This window comes from Schistocerca americana, chromosome 2, assembly GCF_021461395.2.
Source record: "Schistocerca americana isolate TAMUIC-IGC-003095 chromosome 2, iqSchAmer2.1, whole genome shotgun sequence".
Classification (NCBI taxonomy): domain Eukaryota; kingdom Metazoa; phylum Arthropoda; class Insecta; order Orthoptera; family Acrididae; genus Schistocerca; species Schistocerca americana.
Window position 1 is genome coordinate 416,292,392 of NC_060120.1, and position 21,033 is coordinate 416,313,424.

General features: G+C 38.4%; 1 protein-coding gene across 1 annotated transcript in view; it reads left to right on the top strand.

The window, feature by feature from the left end:
* LOC124593676 overlaps nucleotides 1–21,033 on the top strand; it is a 422,343-nt gene that overhangs the window by 94,315 nt on the left and 306,995 nt on the right. Inside the window, exon 9 of the mRNA XM_047131970.1 lies at nucleotides 6,400–6,577. Within this exon, the coding sequence (XP_046987926.1) occupies nucleotides 6,400–6,577 (178 nt within the window). The remainder of the gene's footprint in view (nucleotides 1–6,399; nucleotides 6,578–21,033) is intronic.

Genomic DNA, 21,033 nt, shown 5'->3' on the forward strand with positions numbered 1-21,033 from the left:
CATTGTTTGCAGCAGATTAACTTGTCAGATATCTAATTATTATGGTCATATTTAGGAGCAGCAGGATGTACTAATGGACTACTAATGGACTACACTCTCTCTCTCTGAGTGGGGCCACAACATCCAGAGATGACAGTGGCCATGTTTATGTGTATGTGTTTATGAGGTGTGCATGTATTAGTCTGTGTGTTTCTTCTGCTGATAAGACTTTGTCCAGAAACTGAATAATATTGAACAGCGTTCTTTTAATGTGCCTGTCTGCCATTCATTGCTTCCTCTATGTGGTCAGCATCAATCTGTTCACTTCAAGTTCTTTTGGTTATTCCATTCTGGATTTTTCTATCTTCTCTTATTGAGATGGTTTTTGTAGTGGTATGAAATTATTGCCATGTCTGTGTGTCATTCCCATATCTCAGGTAAAACAGGAAATCAAAAATAGTAATAGATTCTTATTTACTCACATTTTGCTATTCTAGTTCTTTTCCTAGAATTAGGGGACCCAAAAGTAATAAGACTTTTTGTGTAAAGATGGAGAGGTCATAGTGACAGGTTCCTCTACCAGTCTTTGTTTTGAATTGTGTGAATAATTGTTGTCCATGGAGAAGTGTCAGTTAGGTCAGTGTGCTGTAAAAGCTGTAAATCCAACTAAATACTTAGATATTACAATTAAGATCAACTTAAATTGTGTGAATAATTGTTGTCCATGGAGAAGTGTCAGTTAGGTCAGTGTGCTGTAAAAGCCGTAAATCCAACTAAATACTTAGATATTACAATTAAGATCAACTTAAATTGGAAATAACACATAGAAAATGTTGTGGGGAAGGCTAACCAAAGGCTGCGTTTTTTTGGCAGGACAGTTAGAAAATGTAACAGACCTACTAAGGAGACTGCCTACACTACGCTTGTCCGTCCTCTTTTAGAATACTGCTGCGCGGTGTGGGATCCTTACCAGGTAGGACTGACGGAGTACATCGGAAAAGTTCAAAGAAAGGCAGCACGTTTTGTATTATCGCGAAATATGGGAGAGAGTGTCACAGAAACGATACGGGATTTGGACTGGAAATTGTTAAAAGAAGGGCGTTTTTTGTTGCGACGGAATCTTCTCACGAAATTTCAATCACCAACTTTCTCCTCCGAATGCGAAAATATTTTGTTGACACTGACCTATATAGGGCGGAACGATCACCACGATAAAATAAGGGAAATCGGAGCTCATACAGAAAGATGTAGGTGTTAATTCTTTCCGCATGCTATACGAGATTGGAATAATAGAGAATTGTGAAGGTGGTTCGATGAACCCTCTGCCAGGCACTTAAATGTGATTTGCAGAGTATCCATGTAGATGTAGATGCTTGCTTTTGTAGATGTTGATTTTTCACTCATGAACATGACAGAGCAATGTGCTAGCAACAAGTTTTGTTTCTTGAAATCTGCAGCAGAAACTGTATGCATATGATCCAGAAACTGGGCAAGAGTTGAGCCAGCGGAAGCTACCTCAGCATCATGACTGGAAAAAAATAAAAGAGAAAACCCACATGATGGCAGTTCCTTTTTTATTTCATAAAAAGGATGGTTCACAATGATTTTGTTTACAGAGGTATTACAGTTAACTAGCATCACTTTTTTCAGGCACCAAAACTAAAGGTTGAAACACTACAGAAAAAATAGGCTGCATTTTGCTGATCAAAGGACTAGATCCTTCACCATAACAACGTTATTGCTCACATGGAACAAAGTGTCAGACAATTTTTGGCCAACAGCAATCACACAGTAGTTTCACACTCACCTTTACCGCAACAGATGTCGCCCATTGACACTTATTACTGTTCTCTAGAATGGAAATCAGCCTGAAGTAAAAGTGTATTCAGGACATGAAAGCGGTGAAGCAACTTACTGAAGCTACTACCACTATAACTCTGGATGACATTAAAAACTGTTTCCATCAGTGGATCAAACATAGGGATTACTGCGTTAAGTGTGATGAGTGTTATTTGATTTGAACTTTAGTAAATTTTCCCTGTAACGAAAACCTTATAACTGGGTAATTCGTGTAACTTTTGGATAAGTGAGTGAACATGTTACACACAACCCACATTTGGAAGATACCTCCAGGTGATAGCATTTTCGTGAATAGTTTGCTTTGTATATGTAAGAACTGGTTGCCAACTTTGTAAAACATGTAGAAAAGAAAAGCATCTCTCTCAGTTTTTCTACAGCACTGTCATCTGCCACTATTTGAAATGTAATTTATTGATCCTATAACATACAATTTTAAAATAATTTGAGTTAATTGTTAGATTACAAGGTTGGCCACTCTGAAGTGGCAAAATTCCAAATACTGCTGAAAGATGCATATAAAAGTAGAGGTAGTTCATTGAGAACGATAACATGTTCCAAGTAGGCTGTATTCTTTTTATTGGCCAACTGCATGGAAAATAAAAAGAACAGCAGTCCACAGATAAATATGTCATTCTATATCTTTGAATCTGTTTCTGTGAGAAGTGGTGTAGTTGTGTTTGAAATATCAGTATCAAGTGTTTTAAATTTTTAAATAATCATGAGTCTCTTTATGGGACAGCAAACATTTCTGACAGTTTTTTCCTGTGGTACTTATAACATTGTGATGTTTGATGCCATTCTTCAGAAAATTGTACCAAGTGGAATAACTGACTCAAAATAACTGTGAAATAATCTCTTTTTGATGTCCATATGGGTGACACTTGCTGATATGCATATTGCAAAGGCTAATTTGTTCAGGTTGTAAAATTATGTAGAGATGAAAGTGCTGTCCAAGAGATACCTGCAGTAGCTGAAATTCCAGTCGACGTTTCAAAATAGAGTAACTATTTATAGCTTTTAGGACTGTTCGTTTCTTCCCTGAGAGAGAAAAAAGGATAGGTATTGGAAGGTTTAAAGGGAGGGACAGATTACTTAGATCCCAGATTGAGAGGGACCAGTCTAAGGCTGGGAAGAGAGAAGAAAAAGATGAAAGGGTAGAAGTCGCAGACAATAGAAGGATATTACAGTACATAAAAAATAAGGATTGTGACAGCTTCAGTCCAGAGACGAGAGAAGAACAGAATAAGAGGAGGTAAAACTGGGTTGAGAGTAAGAGAAAATGAGAAGTGAAATGATTGGCGCAGTTAAGAACAAGAGGAGAGCAGAGGAGGAGGCTAGAATAACAGACTACAAGTAAATAAGGAAATATGGTCTGTGTGTGTGTGTGTGTGTGTGTGTGTGTGTGTGTGTGTGAATAAAACAAGGATTTGATAATGTATGTTAAGTCTACAAGTGTAATTGAATGCGAGATTTTGTTCGAGAGCAAGTACCTCTCTTCTCTCTAGAGTTTGTGGAAAACGGGGGGGGGGGGGGGGGGGGGGGGTGGAATCAGGAGAAGTGAGGAGTCCTCTGGAGGTAGTTGTAAGTCCTTGTAGTCTAGAGATTTTGGGAATTTCTGCAGGACTGAGGTCATTAGGAACAGTTTTCTATGTTGAGTTGTCTGACAGCTGACAAAAGACCCTCTGCCACATACTCCCATGGTCAAATATCACTGTAGTGGAGCTTCTTTCCACGCAGAGGTCGAGGACTGCTGTGGACTCAGCTTGAGAACTGTTTGGGTTCTTGGTGATGTTTTTCACGGAGGTATACTGGAACTGAGGTATTCCTGAAGTGCCTGGAGGAAAATACCTTAGGCAAGGGGATGAGGGTCTCTTTGGAATTGGCATTACAAATGTTGTAGGCAGGGTTTGAGTTTCCTCTCTTGGTTGTAGGTTGGAACTGCATAGTAAAGTGGCATTTTCAAATAAGTGAAAGGAGATGGTTGACTGGAGTAGTGTGATTGAATTTGATTGTGACACTGAATATTAGGCTTTGATTGTGAAGTGATGAAGTTTGATTTTTGCACTAGTCTTCATAAAATCTTCTCAGGGTTCCAGATGCAGCTTGCAGTTTTCCACTTTTTTGAGCTTTTGACTGAGTGTTCCTCAGCCATTGGAAAGCAGTAACTGACTGCTGTGTGCATGATGTCCACATCCGTGTATAATTGTGTTACCGGCTGCAATATCACTTATGTTTAGTTAGTCCAGTGCTATGTTTTTGACCCATCTCCGGCATGCCTACTTCAATATTGCAATGGCCTAGTTACACGTTATTCTGAGCTGGAAGCTTCCATCTTTATTGTGGGTATGATTAGGTATTGTGATGCATATAGCTTTTTTTTATGAAGCTGTACCAGAAAATCTTAGTCCTCATGATGATAGAGGTATTGTCAGATGCAATTTTAACACCCAAACATAATGTGAGATTTAGGTACAATGGGTTTGGACTGGGTGTTGTGCAGGCATAGGGCTCAATATTTTTAAGACCATTGTATTTAGCATACAAAGACCACGATAGAAATCACTATTATAAACAAAAGAGTCTTTGAGGCCTAAATAAAGTTGAACCATGCTTCAATCACACAATATATCTTCTTGGAATAATAAGAATAATTAATACGGAACAACTTAGTCTCATGTGGGCAATCCAAGCAACAATGTAACAGTTTCAGTATATGGCCTTTTCCATAAGAATAATTTCAATCTTTTGTCACAATCTTCTTTTTTTCCTCCCGGTTTGGTTGAGTTTTTCCCCCACCATCTTCTCGATTTTCTTTTGTCACCATCTTTTCTAATTTTTTTATCACAGTCTTTTTGATTACTTTGAAGAAAACAGGGAAATGAGCAATAGGGCAGTAATTTCCTGTATCTTCTGTCTACCCCTTTTGGAACATTGGTTTTCTCTCAGCCTATTGTGATACAGTAGGGAAACAAATTTCTAAGGATTTATTGATGATGATAGTTAAGAGGTGTGAAATAATATAATATGCTGCCTAGATTACAGTGGATGATATTCTGCACTAGCCAGCTGAATTTTTTTAAATTTTATTTTTTATTTATTTATTTATTTATTTATTTTTTTTTTAGGGATGATAGTGTGTCTTCTGTGTCTTTTTCATTGATTTAATGAAAATGTTCGAGATATATAGTTTGTCTGTCAAGTATGTTGCTGAAATTAACATTGTACTGAAATGCTGTCAAGTCTACGTCAGATTTTACTACATTTATATAGAATTAATTGAAACTGTTTGAGATTTGTGCAAGATTCACAACAATATCATTTTGTTGGTTACCTTGAAACCATCTCCATCTGCTTTTATACTAAGCAAACAATTATACAATTCAGAGTGGAAAGTAGTTCGAACTAATATTAGCTAGTTTCTGTCCAATTTCATTCACGTATGAACCAAGGGGAAATGATTGTGTATACCTGTGTACATACCGTAAACTCTTACTTTGTTATGGGGATCCCTGTACAAGACTTATGAGGAGGTACCAGAAGTATCACATAGTCATCTTTGTAATTCCAATTCTTGTAAGTTACCCACAGTCATCCATGAGAACTTTCTTCCTAAGATTCCCATTCATGTTATTTCAGCATCTCTGTCACACTTCCATAAGAACTATATCAATGGATTACACCCTAACATACTTGAAGAACAAGTTTTCAGGGAGTAATCTACAAATATTCTTGAATGTCTGTGTATCACTGCTGCTGAGATAAACAAGATGCACAAAACCATGTAAGAAATAAAAAGAATCATTTGTCAAATGCTCCATCCGTGAATGGAGTGACAAGAAGCCTTAATTATTACACAGTAGAAGTTAGCCTTTGCCATGTGCTTAATAGTGTTTTACAGAGTTCAGATGTAGCTTTCTCAGTGTATTTGTGATAATCTTGAGCAATCTGTAACAGATAAACTCATGCTGAGAAGTATAATTAAAAAAAAAAAAAAAGCATTATTACGAAGCTATAGTTTCTTGTTCCACCTACAGGTTCTTTTTTAACACACACAAATTATTTCACATAACTATTAATAGTTGTTGCTTATTAATGTAATTTTCAGAAATAGTTTATGTTAGCTATAATCTCTCTTTTAATGTATGTATGGGAGTGTCTGAAATCTCTGGAATTTCGATTGTTGAGGCACGTACACAATTTTGTATGTTTAGGAAAAACTAGTGAAGGTAATCTTAGCATTTTATCTTCCTACCAATAAATGAATAAAACACAGTGTTCTGTCAAAGTTGACAGTGTGATCATCAGAATTCTTTGTGGTGAAAAGAAAAGTGTTACTGTTTGCAGATGCTAGTTTTATTTCTAGTTCAATTAGTCATTGGCTTAAGATGAGCAGTGTGAAACATACAAAATAAAGCAACTTCCACATAGCAGCACTTATCTCTACAGCTCTGTTTGGTTGAAACTTTTGATTTATGTTAAATTATTTTTGTGGTCACTTTGACATGCATTGCCAAATATTGTATTTTATAACAGAACTTGTATTATTGTCACTTTCTGCAGCCATCCTCCTGTTGAGATATTTATGGAACTGATATTAGAACATTCTGAAATAGAACGAGCTGAACGTTTGGCACTCATTTTTGGCCTCAATCTGCAACAGCTACTGGAAATGGCTGGAGATCTCAAGCTATCAGCAAAGGACTTTCCTCAGGCCATTGCTCTCTACAAACTCTCTAGAGTAAGTTGTAAATATTTGAGTCACTAATTTGCTGTAGTAACTGCTTTATGGTTCTTATAATATAAATGTTGATTTATCATTTTTTGTGTCATGGTCATTAATACCTTATTCTGTCACAAACTCGACATTTATTGTTGACATCACTATAATGTTAATACACAGTATTCTCACTTTTATATTTTTCTGTTTGGCAGGAATGGTCTTATCTAGCACAAACAAGACAAAGTACTATTTGATTTTTAGAAATAGGATTGTTATTGAACAAAATCTTAGTGATCTTTCAGACACATCACATCTGTGCTCCTCAGTCATGGTCAAGAGATATTTGACTACTGTTGATTGCTGGCCTCCTCCTTATATAGCCATGGTATGCCTGTAATGTCACTGAAGCTCATACCATTGCAGTATAAGGCAGTGTTCTTTGTTTTCATCCGGTGTGTGCCATGCCCCTTTCAACCTTGCAGTGGCGACGTTCCTCATTGTACTCAGCTGCAGACCACTGTCTTTATTGAAGGTATCATTATATGTTTTGATATCTATAGCTCATTTTAATGAGCTATCTCAGAAACCATTAGCTGTCATAATAAATAGTATAAGGAAAGTTCTGGCAGAATGTAAATAATTTAGGAGTAAAGGAGACCATGCACCCATGTGCCTCAAAAATGAGCTGCTGGACTCACAATGTTGCGACTCCATTTCGATAGGTAGATGTGGGTAGGGTCAGGGGACGTGTTTGGTCGATTATTTAGGGTAAGTGAGGTGGGAGGCAGTTAGAGGGTCCGAAGTGGGTGGCTAGAAGATTGGAGAGAGGCAGCAGTGATGCTGGCTAGGAATGGGGGAAGGGAGAGGTGGCAGTTGCAAGGGTTAGGCATGTTATACATGGGTACTGGAGCTGGTAGGGTGCAGTGCATGATGAAAGTGAAACAGAGACGTGGACTAGGGTGGGGTAACAGGACAGAGGAAGATGAAACTGTTAAGAGTTGAGGCCAGGAGGATTTTGGGAGCAAAGGAAAGTGTTGCAGGGATAACTCTCATCTGTGTAGTTCAAAAAGCTGGTGGTGGAGGGATGGTATCAGTTGGCCCGAGTTGTGTAGCAGCCATTGAACTCGAGGATGTTGTGCTCAGCTGTATGTTGCAGTGGCCATTCATTCTGAAGAACAGCTGGTTGGTTGTCATACCGACATAAAGAGCTGTGCAGTGATTGCAACAGGGCTGCTTTATGACATGGCTGCTTTCTCAGATGGCTCTGCCTCTGATTGGACAGGATAAGCCTGTGACAAGAGGATATGTTGGGTAGGTGGATTGGGCAGCTCTTACACCTCGGTCATCCACAAACATATGATCTGTATGGAAAGGGGTTTCGAGTGGGAGTGGCATAGGGATGGACTAGGTTGTTATGTAAATTGGGTGGGTATGGAAAGGTTTTTGGGTAGGACGTCCCTCATTTCCAGACACGATGATAATTAAAGCTCTGGCAAAGTATATGGTTCTGTTTTTCCATTTCAGTGTGACCATAAGGCACAGAAGATCTGTTTGCAAACTAGGTTTGGGAGTAGTGCTACCTGTGTGAGTTGTTATTAGACACTCAGTGCACTGGTCAAGGGAGTTCTTGTAATGATAGAGCTGTCATACAAGACAATTTCATGTCCACTTTCAAATTCATATTCAGCTGCTCCCATGCTATCTAGCTACGATTTATCACAGACACTTCTCATGTTCCAATCCAGGATTTCTCTGTCATGCACAAGTTCAATTTGATTTTTAGTAGTGGAATTCACCCCAAGTTTTAGTTGACCTTCTTCTTTGTTACTTCCCCCATGAACCATAAACAGAGGGGTGTCTGTTGAGAGGCCAGACAAATGTATGGTTCCTGAAGAGAGGCAGCAGCCTTTTCAGTAGTTGCAGGGGCAACAGTCTGGATGATTGACTGATCTGGCCTTGTAACACTAACCAAAACGGCCTTCCTGTGCTGGTACTGTGAACGACTGAAAGCAAGGGGAAACTGCAGCCATAATTTTTTCCAAGGGCATGCAGCTTTACTGTATGGTTAAATGCTGATGGCGTCCTCTTGGGTAAAATATTCCGGAGGTAAAATATTCCGGAGGTAAAATAGTCCCCCATTCGGATCTCCGGGTGGGGACTACTCAAGAGGACGTCGTTATCAGAAGAAAGAAAACTGGCATTCTACGGATTGGAGCGTGGAATGTCAGATCCCTTAATCATGCAGGTACGTTACAAAATTTAAAAAGGCAAATGGATAGGTTAAAGTTAGATGTAGTGGGAATTAGCGAAGTTCGGTGGCAGGAGGAGCAAGACTTTTGGTCAGGTGAATACAGGGTTATAAATACAAAATCAAATAGGGGTAATGCAGGAGTAGGTTTAATAATGAATAAAAAAATAGGAGTGTGGGTAAGCTACTACAAACAGCATAGCGAACGCATTACTGTGACCAAGATAGACACGAAGCCCATGCCTACTACAGTAGTACTAGTTTATATGGCAACTAGCTCTGCAGATGACGAAGAATTGAAGAAATATATGATGAGATAAAAGAAATTATGCAGATACTGAAGGGAGATGAAAATTTAATAGTCATGGGTGACTGGAATTCAATAGTAGGAAAAGGAAGAGAAGAAAACATAGTAGGTGAATATGGATTGGGGGTAAGAAATGAAAGAAGCCGCCTGGTAGAATTTTGCACATAGCACAACTTAATCATAGCTAACACTTGGTTCAAGAATCATAAAAGAAGGTTGTATACATGGAAGAAACCTGGGGATACTGACAGGTTTCAGATAGATTATATAATGGTAAGACAGAGATTTAGGAACCAGGTTTTAAATTGAAAGACATTTCCAGGGGCAGATGTAGACTCTGACAACAATCTGTTGGTTATGAACTGTAGATTAAAACGAAAGAAACTGCAAAAAGGTGTGAATTTAAGGAGATGGGACCTGGATAAGCTGACTGAACCAGAGGTTGTACAGAGTTTCAGGGAGAGCATAAGGGAACAATTGACAAGAATGGGGGAAAGAAATACAATAGAAGAAGAATGGGTAGCTTTGAGGGATGAAGTAGTGAAGGCAGCAGAGGATCAAGTAGGTAAAAAGACGAGGGCTAATAGAAATCCTTGGGTGACAGAAGATATATTGAATTTAATTGATGAAAGGAGAAAATATAAAAATGCAGTAAATGAAGCAGGCAAAAAGAAATACAAACGTCTCAAAAATGAGATCGACAGGAAGTGAAAAATGGCTAAGCAGGCATGACTAGAGGACAAATGTAAGGATGTAGAGGCTTATCTCACTAGGGGTAAGATAGATACTGCCTACAGGAAAATTAAAGAGACCTTTGGAGAAAAGAGAGCCACTTGTATGAATATCAAGAGCTCAGATGGAAACCCAGTTCTAAGCAAAGAAGGGAAAGCAGAAAGGTGGAAGGAGTATATAGAAGGTCTATACAAGGACGATGTACTTGAGGACTATATTATGGAAATGGAAGAGGATGTAGATGAAGATGAAATGGGAGATACGATACTGTGTGAAGAGTTTGACAGAGCACTGAAAGACCTGAGTCGAAACAAGGCCCCTGGAGTAGACAACATTCCATTGGAACTACTGACGGCCTTGGGAGAACCAGTCCTGACAAAACTCTACCATCTGGTGAGCAAGATGTATGAAACAGGTGAAATACCCTCAGACTTCAAGAAGAATGTAATAATTCCAATCCCAAAGAAAGCAAGTGTTGACAGATGTGAAAATTACCGAACTATCAGTTTAATAAGTCACGGCTGCAAAATACTAACGCAAATTCTTTACAGACGAATGGAAAACTGGTAGAAGCCGACCTCGGGGAAGATCTGTTTGGATTCTGTAGAAATATTGGAACACGTGAGGCAATACTGACCCTATGACTTATCTTAGAAGCTAGATTAAGAAAAGGCAAACCTACGTTTCTAGCATTTGTAGACTTGGAGAAAGCTTTTGACAATGTTGACTGGAATACTCTCTTTCAAATTCTGAAGGTGGCAGGGGTAAAATATAGGGAGCGAAAGGCTATTTACAATTTGTACAGAAACCAGATGGCAGTTATAAGAGTCGAGGGACATGAAAGGGAAGCAGTGGTTGGGAAGGGAGTGAGACAGGGTTGTAGCCCCTCCCCGATGCTATTCAACTGTGTATTGAGCAAGCAGTAAAGGAAACAAAAGAAAAATTCAGAGTAGGTATTAAAATCCATGGAGAAGAAATAAAAACTTTGAGGTTCGCCGATAACATTGTAATTCTGTCAGAGACAGCAAAGGACTTGGAAGAGCAGTTGAACGGAATGGACAGTGACTTGAAGGGAGGATATAAGATGAACATCAACAAAAGTAAAACGAGGTAATGGAATGTAGTCTAGTTAATTTGGGTGATGCTGAGGGAATTAGATTAGGGAATGAGACACTTAAAGCAGTAAAGGAGTTTTGCTATTTGGGGAGCAAAATAGCTGATGATGGTCGAAGTAGAGAGGATATAAAATGTAGACTGGCAATGGCGAGGAAAGCGTTTCTGAAGAAGAGAAATTTGTTAACATCGGATATAGATTTAAGTGTCAGGAAGTCGTTTCTGAGAGTATTTGTATGGAGTGTAGCCATGTATGGAAGTGAAACATGGATGATAAATAGTTTAGACAAAAAGGGAATAGAAGCTTACAAAATGTGGTGCTACAGAAGAATGCTGAAGATTAGATGGGTAGATCACATAACTAATGAGGAGGTATTGAATAGAATTGGGGAGAAGAGGAGTTTGTGGCACAACTTGACAAAAAGAAATTACCGGTTGGTAGGACATGTTCTGAGGCATCAAGGGATCACCAATTTAGTATTGGAGGGCAGTGTGGAGGGTAAAAATCGTAGAGGGAGACCAAGAGATGAATACACTAAGCAGATTCAGAAGGATGTAGGCTGCAGTATGTACTGGGAGATGAAGCAGCTTGCACAGGATAGAGTAGCATGGAGAGATGCATCAAACCAGTCTCAGGACTGAAGACCACAACAACAACAACATTCTTTGTTGCTCTATTTCCTTAACACTCTTAACAGATTCCCTTTTAAAATCTTTGTCTTTATTTTTTAAACTCCACCATACTCTTTGTAAGCCACTAGTAAACTTCAGCTGTCCTTTCCTTATTGATTCCATCAGCCATTCATTATCCCTGTATAACTCTGCTCTTTCTCGAAGTCTTTACTGCCCATCTGTTATCGTAGGACTGTATTTTGTGAAGAGTCTTGCACCGAAACTTCATAGCTTCTTTCAGTTCTGTCTTTCATATCATTCTGAGCCATTCTCTCGTATGCAGACTTTCGGATTTGATCACTGTGTTATTATGCCTGAGTTTAGCTTTTCATGAGATTGCCTTTTTCTTGTGTATGATAAGCATCCTATGAAAAGGAGTGACCCATCTTCTCTTGCCTACTGCTGTTGACATCCTTTTGAGTAGTTTTTATTTTAACTGTCTTACCAAGGTATTTGAAACCGTCGATTTTTTCTGTTTTAACATACTCCTTTGTTAGGTGATGGGGTGCTGCTCTGATATTGATTATGCGCTTTGTTTTATCGAAAGTAATTTGGAGGCCAGTTTTTTCTGCCTGTTCTATTAACATGTTTATTTGTTCCACTTGTGTTTGCAGTGTTTTCTTGACAGGATTACAAGGTCACTGGTAAATGCAAGGCAATTGACTCCAACACCATGCTTTGATTTTCCAGTTTGAACTTTGTTAGTAGCTATTCCCTTGCAAATTTTTTCCCAATCTTGAATGAACTTATCTAACACACAATTGAAGATAAATTCGGAAAGTCCATCATGCTGTTGAACTCCAGTTTTAACTAAAACTTTTTTGGTGAGTTCTCTTATGAATTTTATTTTTGGTTGACAGTTTCCGCTGTTTTAGCATCCACTCCAGATTTTATCACTATACGATATCTTCCAGTTGACCAAAACATAAATTAATAAAGACCACTATCAGGTTCTGAGAGATGTAATTTTCCAAAACTCTTTTCAGGCTCCAAATCTGCTCAACCACGATCTCTCTTTCCTGAATTCATTTCATATTCACCAAGTTGATGATGGACTTGCTCATCCAGCATAAGTCGCAGTGGTTTGGAGAGTACCTTAGATGCTTGAGGTATGATGGAAATGCCACAAATTTCTTAATGTCAGCTCTATTACCCTTTTTGAATTGAAGGTGAATCAGTGCTTTTTTCCATTCACCAGATACTATTCCAGTTTCACAGATTTTTTCCATCTCTTTATTTTGGGCATTAATGGCGATTTCTCCAATCATCTTACTATTATGAATCCCATCTTTCTTTCTGCCTCTATTCCAATGGAAGATATGCCTGCCCTCTCTTGCTAAAAATTTTGAAGTCATATTGTCTCATATCAAATGTTGTGGGCCCTGGTTCTGAGTCCTCTGATAGTTGGATCCCAGACCTGAGGCACTCTAGTTTTTCTCCATTGCTCTCCTATTGCCGTTCTGGTTTTCCAACCTCTGTCCACTTGACTGGTTCCTACTCTTCCATCTGCCATTAACATTCCTCCTTTCATTGATTCGCCTCATGGTTCCCTACAGTGTTTTCTTAAGTTGTTCTCATTTCTGTGAGGGTCCAGCCTCCTATGATTGGTGCACTACTCCTTCCCATTCTCACTAGAACATCCATTTGTTCCAGAAAAATCAATTAATTTTTGTCCAATCGTGCCACACTAAGTTTTCTTCTGTTTGTGAGGATGATACGGCAATTAACATTTTTGCTAAATAGTCTTATGCTATCAGTTCACCTAAACACTGCTTTATTAGAATACTACTCAACAAAATCTTTTATCCTCTCCAAGAAGTACCATCAGAAGTAGGGCTCAACAATTCCAATGTCAGTTTCTTTTGAGCTCCATCTGACCAGTATTTACTCTTAAAAGTTAAGTCAAATCAAGTTCCAATAATCACACGTGTGTTACATTGCCCAATGGCCTGCTTCTCATTACGAGCGACTCGACACAAATCTTATTTGTTGTTTATCCACCCATGTTTCAGGTAATAACACTTAAATGCTTTCAAAAATACGACTGGGTATGCATCACATTTATGTTTGAACACCATAAAGCGATGGCACAGATTTCTCCTATTCTCAAAATAACGTTCTCCCTACACTTAATAGTATGTTGACGCTCTTGTGCTCTGTATCCCAGTTCCCCACGGTAGTTAGCATTGGTAACTTCTAATATGGAATAATTTTTTGTAAGTCCTATTTTATACTCCGTAAATAATTGTTATAAGATTCCGCCTTTTCTGACAGTTTAGTCCCAAGTGCAGACTGGCTGACTTTTACTGTTTAACCTACTATTAAATTCTTTAATTCTTCTTATGTAGTCTTTCTTCATTGGCATCTAGTTCCTCCATCATTCCCTTGAGTGACCACAATTTATATAAAAAATATTCTTTCAGTTTAACAATCTCATTCATACACTTAGCAACATTCCCCTCAATGTCATTCGTCTTCTGCTGAATGTGATCTACCTGATCACTCACCTTGTTAGTTGCCTAGCCATCCCAAATTTCTTTTGAGCTATCTTTGGCTCTAAGTCCTCTACCATTTCTAATCCATTTGCTACCATTTTCTCAGTGTCCCTGTCCACAGCTCGTGGTCGTGCGGTAGCGTTCTCGCTTCCCGTGCCTGGGTTCCCGGGTTCGATTCCCGGCGGGGTCAGGGATTTTCTCTGCCTCGTGATGACTAGGTGTTGTGTGATGTCTTCAGGTTAGTTAGGTTTAAGTAGTTCTAATTTCTAGGGGACTGATGACCATGGATGTTAAGTCCCATAGTGCTCAGAGCCATTTCCCCTTTTTCTCAGTGTCCCTGATAATTTGCGCACATTCATATACCTCTAGTCTGCTCTACTATCTAACTGGAACATCCTTCCACGTATTTGTGCACTAAATGTCTCAGCCTGACATCCTTTTGTTCAATTTTTCATCCATTACATTTTCCATTTCCTCGACCCTTTCATTTAATTTGCTGAATTAATTGTACCCATGTAGTAATCATATTATTGTCAGTAGTAACTGTCATCATTGTCATTCACAGTACAAATGATCACCCCAGTGAATAAATTCCTCTACTCACAACACACTTCACACACATCAGCTCTACAGTTGTCAGTTCTAGTGGTTTTATTACTGCATCAAAACAGTTCACCCACCTACTCTGTTGCTATAACAGCAGTATCACACCTCGATATATTTGTTGACCTGTTCATGACTAGCAGAAGTCCAGCTTCAACTATGACAGTAGCATTAATTGTTGGTATTTTAATTAGTTGATGTTCATTGTTCCCATATGTATATTTAAAAGTTGCCAAACATTATGATGGAACTCCATCAATAATCGATGCATTGGCGTTACTGTCGTAGGTATTTGTCCCATGAGATGCCTCACACAACAATGAACGAGTCGTCCTTTGCTTATCTTCCTTAATGGAGGTCCATATCACATGATCATACGACATATTTGGGTCCAAGTCTTCAACCTATGTAGCCAAAGTATCAGGCAAGCACTCCTCAGACAAGGCTTCAGCGTTGATCAGACCATCGACCTGGCAATGACGAATATGAAAATCAGCACATAGAATTTGCAACCTGCTCAGTAGAGCTTCATCGCCAATTGCCAACTCATTTGAGACAAATATAACAAGACCACGATGGGTGATATCCATATCTGGCTTCCCTTCAACATTAACAGATACTGTTAGTGATTTTAATGCAGCTGGAAGTTGATAAGGCTGAAGGCTGCGACAAGGCTATGTGTGTAACGAATCTGGAAAGACGGCGTCAGTCATCGTGCAGCTGCATGTGCAACAGCATTGTGTGACAAAGAGAGGTGCCATGGTATAGGGAGGAGATTTAGCATTCTCGGCCAACAGTATGTAAGGCCATTGATACAGAAGTTACCATGAGTAATAAATTTAGATTGCAAGTGATTAAGCAAGGGCCATCCATGTTTTTCAGGTGTGTTCCAAATTTTACACTTACGAAAAATATTACAGCTAATCATTCGGCTGTGCAACTGCAACTCACTTTATGTCAACTGCTGTGGACAAAAACATCTGACCACACCAGCTTTATTGCCAAACTGCCATTGATTAAGAAACTGTCTGCCTCTTAGTGTGCACTCAGACACTAGATCATCAAAACGTAGATTATCATTTATTTATTCTTATTTCAATTAGTGCTCAGTTGGTCTCAGTTCAACCAACTGGCTTTTCTCTTGCCTAATCTCAAGAAAATTCTCCATAAAGCACACTTATTCCCAAACCAAAGATTGCCAAATGTTCATCAAGTTGTGTAAACTACTTGCAACGGTCCTCTGTCCATTGTTAATTATTTTTATTTTCTATTTCTTTTGTCTTTGTGAAGAAAATATTTGGATGTATTTCAAATTACTTGATATCTTTCATGAAAACTAGACTCATTTATTCATTAATTGGTAGTTTTAACTTGTCTGATCAGACTGAAGTCCTGAGCAGAAATCATATAAAAAAAACAATCTTTTTTGTGCAGAGTAATCCTTTCTCAAATTTTAATAAATGTAATCATTGTTGTGAAGCATGTGGATCTCAAATATGTATTGGACGTAGTGCTAGAAACTCTGCAACAGCTGCATGCTGTACAAACTTGTGAGACACACTGTCACATTGCATTGCTGCATCTCCTTGCTCTTAAATTCTGGAACATAATCGAGAAACAAAAACAGTATCTAATATTTTTTGTTACAGTAAACAAGAAATATAGCTTTCATTTTCATTTCATTATGCAGACCTCACTCAGTTATAATTGATTTTTTTGAGAGAGCAAACTTATTTGTCCGGATATTACAAATATCCAATAAAAATAATTTTGTGTCATTACATGCTTTTCCTCTGTGCTGCATAGTGGCAGTAGGACCGTATAAGTACAAGTCATTGTGCACCTTCTTCTGGTACCCGCTTGTCACTCAGTGTACCATATGCTCCCTGTTTTGCCAGGACATCCAGAAAGGGGCTCACACCATTGACTTTAAGTTCCCTGATAAGGTTGATGTTCAGATTATGAAATTCACTCAGCTTCTCTCTTCCATGTGGCCATATTATGAATGTGTTGTCAGAGTAACAGAAAGAACAAGTCGCTTTCAGCCGTCTGTAAAGATGTTAGAGGTCTCCAAGTTGAATTTCTGTTTAATAGGTTCCAAAGATGTTCCAAGGCTTGCTGTAAAGAAACTTACTGAGGAAGTTATGAAACCAAAGCTAGCAATAATGTCGGAGCTCTTTAACCTAACATTTTGAAGTATTGCACAAAATCCAGAATTACTAATATGATGTGATATTTCCAAACCTGGGCTAAGTGTGTTCATCAGATACTTAGCAAGGAAGTATGTTTGGGCTACAATGTTGCTAACAGTGATGTAATGATACCTCTGCATTTTGAACATGAGGATGCTAAAGTCTTTGCAGAATTGGTGTTCGTGTTTTTAGCTTCTTAACCACTTCATCTGGTAAGTCTGAATCTTTGGGAAGCACCGTGGTTATCCTCTCCACTTTCTTGGTACAATGCATGTCAGTCTTTCAATGCTCACTGTTTTCTAGCAGATACTGCTATTTTCCCAATGTAATTCTTGTGGGGTAAGACGGTTTCATTGCCTTTGTTGGCAGGTTATTGCACTATGTCTAGTCCTCAAGGATGACAGCCCTTTACCTCTTAGAGATACATGTTAGAGCATGTCATCGTACTTGATGTACTTCTGCAGCTGAATTAGCTGCACATCATGTTATTTGATGTAAGAGGTCTGTTCAAAAAATTCTGGAACTTTGTCCACAAAATTTTTCTATGCTTATCTTTTACTTATTATCAATGGTCTCCTTTGAAATACTCTCCTCAACAACTGATACATTGCTCTCAATGACTTTTCCACTTCCGTAAGCAGTCTTCGTACGTCTCTTGCTGGATTGCACAAAGTGTCATCTATGAATTCTCTTTCATCTTGTCTATCGTTACAAATCTTCATCCTTTCAAAGGGGTTTTCAACTTCAGAAATAAAAAAAAATGTCTGCAGTGACGAGGTCTGTAGAGTACAGAGGATGAGGGAGCACAGTGATTTTGTTTTTTGTGCAGTAGTCGCACACCGACAGGGATGCATGTGTAAGTGCTTCTTCATGATGCAAGAGCCACAAATTGTCTCACCACATTTCAGGCTGTTCTTTTCTCAGTCATCGCAATATGTCCTATAGTACCATTGATTAACAGTTTGTCCCTGTGGCACAAATTCATGATGAACTAATCCTTCAAAGTCAAAGAAAATTTTCAGCATGGCTGTGACATTTTACCTGACCTGACAAGCCTTTTTTGGTCTTGGAGAACCTTTCCTGACCCATTGTGAATACTGAACCTTGGTCCCAGCATCATAACCGTAGATCCTCATCTCATCACCAATTATGATTCTGTTGAGGAACATCTCATTCTCATTTGCGCGACCCAAAATCTCTTAACAGATTGGGAGGGCAAAGACCTTTCTAGTCTTCACTCATGAGTCGTGGGACAAACTTGGCAGCAGTATGATGCGTTCCAAGATGCTGTGTCAGGATTTCATGACATGATCCAGATCCAACTGAAATGTTACATTCTTCTGCAATCTCTCGGACAGTCAGTCTTCAATTGGCATGCACAATTTTGTTGATGTTCCTGCCATGAGCACCTCTGGTAGACATTGAAGGGTGTCTGGTAGACGTTGAAGGGTGTCCTAAATAAAGATCATCTTTAACTTCCATCCAGCCATTTTTATACATGTGAACCATTTGTAACAATGAATATGGGTTAAGCACTCATCACCGTAGACTTTCTGCATCATTCAGTGTGTCTCTGTAAAGTTTTTCAAAAGTTTCCTGCAAACTTTAATGCAGAAGTGTTGCTCCTCTAACTCTATAATCTCAAAATTCACAAACTGTGCAACACAACACTACTCAATACAGCACTGAACAATAGCTAACAGACATACTACAGTGAAATTTCCAGATGTTACACATTAAACACAGGCATGTGCAGGAGTGCCAACTGCATTTCGTTCCAATACACCATTGGCACAAAATTATAAATTTTCCAGAATTTTTTGAACAGACTTCATACTTCATCTGAATTAGGTGAAAGTCAAATAAATACCTGTTGTACAGCATTAAAAAAGTTTGTAATAGGTGCAGGTTTAGTAGAGGGTGTAAAATTGAGTCGTCTTATAAGAAATGAAATCATAATGTCCCTTTGGTCTGTCTGTGAGAATGATGACTACCTTGCAGGAAGCATCTAATGGTAGATGTTCAGAGATATGCTTGAATTTTGAGGTTTCACATGCAGTGGATTTTCGTGAAAGTAGGGGAATTATCAGAAAACACTATGTAAAGACTATTTTCTATGCACCAGGTAATACATGAGCTCTACTTGATATTGTCAAGGACAGTCTTACACAATGAAAGCCCATTCTCTTGAAAAATAACTCTGCCAATGTGGCATGATAAACACAGTGCTGGTGATTCATATTGTGGATAACTGCAGCAAAAGCCAGTGGCATACCTGAGTACTGTAACCCAAAAAGGCAACAGTCACATTACACTCTGTAACAGAACTACAAGAAATGATGTACGATTGCACTAAAGTTCTGACATAGATGTCAAAATACTAGAACCATGTTGTTAAAGGATCCACCAAGATTAAAGTAAGGGACTAGGTGATCAATTGTGAAGAGGCTACAATCTCAGTAAGGCATGGGAACTTGCACTTTATTTGATTAAGAAGAAGAAGAGGAAGAAGAAGGAGACTGTCTGCAACCACAACAAACTTATGTTGGAGATGGAGCACCAGATGATGTGTCTGCAGTGTGTGTTTCCAGATATGAGTTATAGGAGTGGGATGAAGAGATATGAACCCTTTGGCGCATGTGTCCACTGTGAATCTCCCCACTGGTCCTACCATGGAAACAAGGAAAGGGGATATCCTTTGGAGCAGGGGTAGCTAGGACACAAGGGTCCTGGAGTGAAATGTATTAAGCACCAAAAATTAAATTTACTTTATTGACAAAATAGTACTTCGGCACTTGAGCAATGTGCACAGTTATTAAGAAAAACTGCATACAGTTGGCATTACCCACATTACATAATAACACTTTCCAGTTTTCAATTTAATTCAGCAAGACCTTACCAATCAGAGTTCTTCAGTTTCAACCAGCTTAAACAAGTAATACAAGCTAACAAGTAATCCAGGTTCAGATGGCCTTCTGTTACTAAATAATTAAAAGACAATGACTTTAATATTCCCCACAGTTCTCAGCTGTGTCACCTAAAAGGATCATTTATAATTCTCACTTCCAATTGGCACTAGCTACTCTATAAGAGTAACCACATAAACCATACATAACACTCAAAATAATAAAATTTGAATTGGTGTGTAGCTACCTTAAAAAACTTAACTCGACTTCCCTACTTGAAGTGGTAGTAGCCCCTTAAATTTTCAACAACAAACAGTATAATATAAGGTGAATTTACCATTGTTCTGAAGATTGCACAATCAAAACATGAAGTTTAACTTGGCACTTAGCCGCCTTTGAATCAATTTGAATCAGCACTAGCTGTTCAGATTTTCAAACTGCACAAGCAGCTTACAGAAACAGATTAAATTTTAAGTCTGACTCAGTGCTCAGCCATCTTTAAATTCTAATGTGAATTTATCAATTTGAATTTCCACTAGCCATTTAAATTTTCAAACTACACAAGCAGCTTACACAAACAGATTACATTTTAAGTTTAAATCAGCACTTAGCTGTCTTCAAATTCTCCAGTGACTTTACCAATTTGAATTGGCACTAGCTGTTTTAACTTCAGGAATACACCTTTTTTTTATTTTTTATTTTTTATTATTTTTAATCTTGCCCTTCACCACACATAACACCCAAATTTTTTTTTTAAACAACTTTAAGGCTCTAGCCACCACTAAACTAAGCACATTAACAATTTTCCTGAGGAATGACAGGTGCTTGGGTCTTTCAATTTAAATCACTAGTGAAGCTAAACTTTTAACAGGAGATCCTCAAACATAGATCGAAACAGCACATGGAAACAACACTTGCATTAATCGGAGCCTTCAGCGCTGATGACACAGCCCATTACACATAAGTCCAGCCACTGACATAAAATGATATGGGCATTAGCTAAATGACACTTAATCAGACATAAGGTTACGTCTTGTCAATGGATAAGCCCTCAAATCCTGAAACATAACAGGTGGAAGGTTTTAAAAGTATTCAGTGATAACAATCTAAACATAGAGGTGTGATTGAAGGCTAGACATAAACCACTTTAATGCCACAAATTACTCTAAAACAACACATATGGTAGTACTTCCAGAACATGTTAAA